The sequence below is a fragment of the Pteropus medius genome, unplaced genomic scaffold, assembly GCF_902729225.1.
Source record: "Pteropus medius unplaced genomic scaffold, Ma_sr-lr_union100, whole genome shotgun sequence".
Taxonomy (NCBI): domain Eukaryota; kingdom Metazoa; phylum Chordata; class Mammalia; order Chiroptera; family Pteropodidae; genus Pteropus; species Pteropus medius.
The window spans coordinates 5,585,485-5,591,484 of record NW_024354886.1 but is presented as its reverse complement, the minus strand read 5'-3'; the positions used below and the strand labels follow the sequence as shown (position 1 = coordinate 5,591,484).

Below are 6,000 nucleotides of genomic sequence, written 5' to 3'. Positions count from 1 at the left end.
TTTCCTCTGTATCCAGGGCCTGAGAAGGCAGGATGGAGAACAGACATGGGACATTGGCACTCAGAAGCAGTCCATCTGAGCTGGAAGGGACCCGAGTTTGTATACTGCTTCTACAGCTGAGTCTTCAGGGTCCTAGAGGTCTCCTGTGTATCTGGCCAACCTGATAGCTTGGTGGGCTCCTGCAAAGGGCTGGTAGCACCCTGGTCCTGGCTTTGAGCCTTGACAATTTCTTGAGTGGGTATTGTTCCCTCTTGCTGCAGATAACCCAAGGTCTGTACCACACCTATCTCGCTCGCCACTGTATACCTGGGGCCTGGCCCATAGTAGGTACTTAATACCTGTAGAATGAATCAGTAAGGAAGGGGGTCTGATAGGGTGGTTGATTTGTCTAGTTTTTCTGGAAATTCCTGGTTTTAGCACTGTAAGTCCTGCATCCCAGGAACTCCCCCTGTCCTGGTAACCCTAAGCCTGGACTCTCTCAACCTCCCTCCCCCAAACATATTTCAATCATACACTGTGGCCTTTTAACACATGATTAGCTTCAGGCAATGGTTTTCAAACTCTAGCTTGCCTAGAAATGACCTGGAAGACCTGTGAGACAAATTGCGGAACCCCACTCCCAGAGCTTCCAGTTCAGCCAGCCTGGAGTGGGGCCCATAATGTGCTTTTCTAACAAGTTCCCAGGGATGTTATTCACTGGTTTGAAGAAAGGGTTCTGCTGCTGGAACATTGCTTCATCTGGCCCGCTGGGGTGCACAGAGCATTCCCTGGGGAGCTTGTAAAATTTGTGCCAGCCCCACCCACAGAGCTTCAGATCCAATCCTTCTGGGAGGGGCTCAGCATCTGGCTCATCTGAAAGTTCTCATGGAGATGTGGAAGTGTACAGTGCAAGTAGAATCGCCTTGAGCCTAATCCTTTCATTCCACCCTGAAGAGACCAGCCCTGGGGACTGCCACAGAGCACCTCTGGGCCTCTCTCTGTGGGCTGAGGACCTAGGGGAGAGGGGCGTACAGAGCCTGTACAGACCCCTTCACTCTTCTTGCAGAGCAAAGGTTTCTGGAGGCCACCAGCTCTGTCTAGGAGCTAGGATCATCGTACCCCCACCCCATATTATTAAAATATAAAATTCAGAAAATAATGAGCATCTGTCCACCTTTCTTGGGTGTCTGATATGAGCCCAGGGCATTAATAATATGAGACAGAAAGCAAAGGTGAGCAGCCAGCAGGCCCAGGAAGGGCCACCAGGTCTTCCCCACCTCAAGTATCATTGTAGGTCCCACCAGTCCCACCTGGCTTCACTGGCCTGTGCCATCCTCCCACACTACTGCAGCAGGTCCAACTTCCGAAAGATCTGCTGGGGACTGGTCCCTCCTTTCTACCTCAGGGCCGTGGAACCCATACACCTCTCCTCTGTACCCCAGGCTCAGCTCTCAGAATTCACACCCCACCCAAGTCTTCCCCACTTAACCCACCCTATTCCCATAATTATGTTACTTTGGGACCATCAGTGTTTCTAGGCTGTATGGCTCCCTGCGGGCTGTCTCTCCCATCAGACTGGTGGCCCCCTGAGGGCAGGACCTGAATACCCTCTCCCCACCAGCCCCTTCTCAGAGCCTCAGGCAGGCTGGACTAGGCCAGGTCTCAGAGATGTCTGATGGGTATAGGCCCTACCAGGAACCTGCCCTGGCTCCAACCAGGAGGCCATGAAAACTGACCTGGCTGACAACTGGCCTCTTCTGAGTGCTGAGGGGAGTCAAGGGGCAGCAGCCCCTTTAGAAAGGCAATTTCCCCCCTGGAACCTAGAAGGGGGCTCCACAGAAGTGGGGGTCACCTGAGAAAGTCCTGGGTTGAGTATCAAACCCTTGAGCTCCAGACCAGGCCTTCTGCCTAGACTCGGGCCTTGGTGTGGCAATCACCTTGAAAGAGAAATAGGCCAGAGAAGGGACAAGGTCCCCAGGCTGGGAGTGTTGTCAGGGAATTACCAGGGGGAGAGCTGGCCGCACTTCCCTTCTACATCCAACTACCCCCAACACACACCCCAACACACACACACATACACACACACAACAAACACTGCCCCAGAAGCTTCTGGCAAACACCCTTGGTCTAACAACTTAGTTTTGCCTAATTGGCCTGGGACACTGTGTAAAATCTATTCTGGGTTTTAAGATTCATCTTGCAAAAGCAAGACCATTAGTGAGAGACACCCACTTTTTCCCCTCCTTCCCTTACACAAAAAGTTATCCAGTATACAGTAGGTGCTACACATTGTCTCACACATGTACTCTGGGGAGAACAGATCTCCTAAGCACAGGTGAATGCACATGAAACCAGGAGTAAGATGGGCTTATCCAGGGGGCACTAACACCTGGCATGATTTAATGCCCCTCACCTCACCACATACTTTCACATTTAGTTCTTGCCTAATTCCCACCCAGGGTCCCTCCAGGCCCTTGGCCACAGTGCCCCATGCCCTGGTCAGCCAAGAAGGTAGATAGTGGGGCGGGGGAGTGGAGGGGCAGCCTAGAGGTAGGGCCAGAGGAGGCAGCACAAGCAGCCTGGGCTCCAGAGCTGTCTGTGGCCTCATTGTGTCACTGGCTCTATAATTTACCCCCATAAGGCCCAGCCCCTAAGCCACTCCCCACTCCCTACCTCCCAACCTGCCAGGGAAGCCAGCTGCTGTGAACACACATTCCACACTTGCCTTTGGCCCAGGACAGGCATCTTCATAATGTGGATGCGATGTCGACTCACACCCACGTGAGCCTAAACAGACAGACAAACAAGCATGTATATGGAGCTGCCAGAAGCACACACGCGCGCGCGCACACACACACGCAGCCAAAACAGATACACACAGAGCTGGGGGGAGCAACACACATGCACACCTGTGCCGTGCCCCTGGCCCACCTGGACACACGCCACACACTGATCTCCAGGACAGACACACATCATCTTAGCACCTGTGATCTGGAGACAGGAAAAGCAGGGGCAGGGAGGGATGTGGTGCTGGGAGCCCCAAAAGCTGATTTCTCAAGAGGAGAGCTTCCTGGCTGGAAGGAGAGGAGAGGCTCAGGTCATGGGGTGGGGATATAGGTCCCAGGTATGAAAGATGTAAAAGCCAGGAGAGAGGCAGGGTAGAAATGGTAACTTCCTTAGGGGCTGCAGGGCAGAGGACAGGGACAGGGCATCCTCCTTACCAGCAGGGGAGTTCTGAAATCTTCCACAATGTCCTGACCTCTCCCTGCCCAAGGCTTCTCCACTCCCGCACTTGATGCTGGCCTGGGGAGCAGCCTCCATCACCCCCAAGTCCTAGGTCTCCATCACCCAGTTCCTCCTCTCTTACCCAGGCCCTCTGACTGCAGGTTGAGCCTGAGGTCCCACCGCCGGATCCTCAGTTGATGTGAGCCGTGGTGCAAAACCGTGTGTTTATTTTTATTAGAAATGTTCTTGGTATAAAAACAATCATGCGCTACACATTGTCATCAATAACCATCACCGAACACCCAGGCACTGAACTCCGTGTCATCAGCAAGAGAGGCGGGTGGGCAGGCGGGCAGGACACACGGCAGACGGGCAGGGGCAGGCGGGCAGGCTGCGGGCCACAGGGATACACAGAGGCCACCAGGAGGAAGCAGCACTTTGCAACACACTCAAGATTTGTTTTTGTTTGGCTTTTTTGTGTTTTGACCTTTTTTTCTTTTTTCTCTTTTGCAACATGTACGATTTGGTGAATTGGGGAAGGGTGGCAGGGAGGGGAGAGCAGAGGCTGGACATAAATGAAGGTGGGGAGGGGGCTGAGAACAGGATAGAAAAAAGCATGAGAGGAGAGACCCAGGTGGAGCACAAGAGAAAAACAGGAGAGACTTGGAGACAGAGAGTTCATGAGCAAGAGGAGGCAGAGGCAGAAAGAAAGAAGATACAGAAAAAGCAGAATACACAGACAGACAGAGAGAAAAGGCAATATAACGATAAGAGAAAATAAAGAAGGATGGAGACAGACTGAGAAGGTTACCAATGGGACAAGCAGAGTCAAAGAGAGAGGGAAAAAAAACAGCACTGGGGCCCACGAAACCTGAGCTCCTGTGATTTGGGGCCAGGAGAGGCCCTGGTCCAAGACTCAGGCTCTTAGGGTTGGTGAAGCTGCCCCAGCCCCTTGTCCTCCTCTTGTCGCCCGCCCAGCTTGCCCAGGCTACCCAGCAATGACCGCTGGGGCTCTGCTGTCCTCAGCACCAAGCCACACCCGTGGGTACCCATGGGTAGGCAGAACATCAGCTGGGCCCCTGGGAGTGGCCCTGGCTCCATGCACCATCCACAAGGGTCTCGGTTCCTTCTCCTCATGTTTGGTTCCGATGGCCTAGCTAGATTGCATGGTTGGTGTAGGTGACGTAGGTCTGTTTGGTGGCCAGCACTGGAAGAAGAGAGACCAGGGGTACCCAGAAGTTAGGAGATAGCTTCTCCAAACCCCCTGCTGCACAAGCACAGCCCTGCCCATGGCATCAAGTCCAGACCACTGAACTGAGCAGTCCACATCCCTCTGGGCCGGTGGGCACTGGCCCGCCTTGCCTATTCCACTGTTTCCTCCAGTGTTTCCCCACTCTCTGCACTGAGCCCAGCCTCCTGGTACACCGTTCCCACCTCCACACCTTTGCTAGGGCTTGGCTGCTTGCCTGAAGTGCCTTCCAAATTCACCTTCTGCTCTAGGTAGGACCCCTCCTTTGAGTCCTTCCTCCCAAATCCCACCCCTCTGTGCACCCCATGGAGCCCCTGCCCCTCTATGGGGCTCCCACGGAGTGCCCCGCTTCTGTGCACAACCCCCCACAGGGCCCCTGCCACTTCCTGACTTTGCCACACTTTAAGAGAATCATTTTTATTTGTGATATAATTACATATCCCTAAAGCACAGCTGACTCTTAAACAACATGGTTTGAATTTCATGGGTCCGCTTATACGCAGCTTTGTTTTGTTTTGTTTTGTTTTGTTTTGTTCTGGACTGTTTTCAATCTGTGGCTGAGAGTCTGCAGATGCTGAGAGCGCACTGTATGCACTGATCTCCAGCAGTTTATAAAGGGGATTTGGCATCTGCGGTGAGTCCTAGAACCAATCCCCCGCAGATACCAAGGGACAACCTAGGTTTTACGGGGAGGTCAAAAGTTATACGTAGATTTTTTGACTGCATGGGGAAGGAAGTGGGGGGTCAGCACCCCTAAAACTCACTTTGTTCAAGGATCGACTATATTATCAAAGGAAAATTTTGAGAAGTTCAATAGCACACATTCTGGAAGAGCACATGCCAGGAATATACAGAGATTAGCAGCCCACAGGAAGTAAGTGGGGAATGGGGACAAAGGAAATAAATAATGGAACCAGAAAGGTGCCTTGAGAAGCTAGAAACTGAGGCATATGACTGACTCAGCCCTCTCCCCATGCTAAGGAAAACGGACATTCTCCGGTCCCCTCTTCCATGCAGCCACCCTTCCCATTTCCAGGTGTCCCTATCTTGCCTCAGTCTTGAGCCTCCCTTACCTGCACTCATCACTCTGCTCCCTCTCACCCACCTCTGAGACTGGGGTTGCATGTCAGGGTATTCCTATCTCCTGGACACAGCCTTCTTCCCCACCCCCAGCTAGTTGACAGCATCAGCTCTCATGGGCAGCATGAGTGGTCCCTTGACCTTCACCCTGCCAGGGTTCAGATCTCACAGCAGCCCAGTGAGGAGGCCAGATAAGTGTCACCCCTCCATTTCAAAAATGAAGAACTGAGGCCAGAGCGGTGAAGAGCTTGGTTAGGTCCTGCCCTGCCAGGGTTCAAGGTGTCCTTCTGTGGCCTGGAGGACAAGTCAGTAGAGAGCAATGAAGGGCTGAATTGCTACCTGGGTCGGGGGCTGGTTTGCTGGCACAGAGTGAGGAGGCTGGATGGAAGAAAATCATGCATGGTACGCTTTGTCATAAAGCCGCCCTGACCCTCCATCAGGATCCTGTCAGCTCAGAAAAGGAGGCA

At 53.0% G+C, this 6,000-nt stretch overlaps 1 protein-coding gene across 1 annotated transcript in view; it reads right to left on the bottom strand.

Moving 5' to 3' along the window:
• Positions 1-3,538: 3,538 nt before the first annotated feature.
• The window catches only part of GRM4 (glutamate metabotropic receptor 4), a 38,475-nt gene continuing 36,013 nt past the window's right edge, over positions 3,539-6,000 (bottom strand). The window contains exon 8 of the mRNA XM_039856117.1: positions 3,539-4,411. Within this exon, the coding sequence (XP_039712051.1) occupies positions 4,362-4,411 (50 nt within the window). The 3' untranslated portion in view covers positions 3,539-4,361. The remainder of the gene's footprint in view (positions 4,412-6,000) is intronic.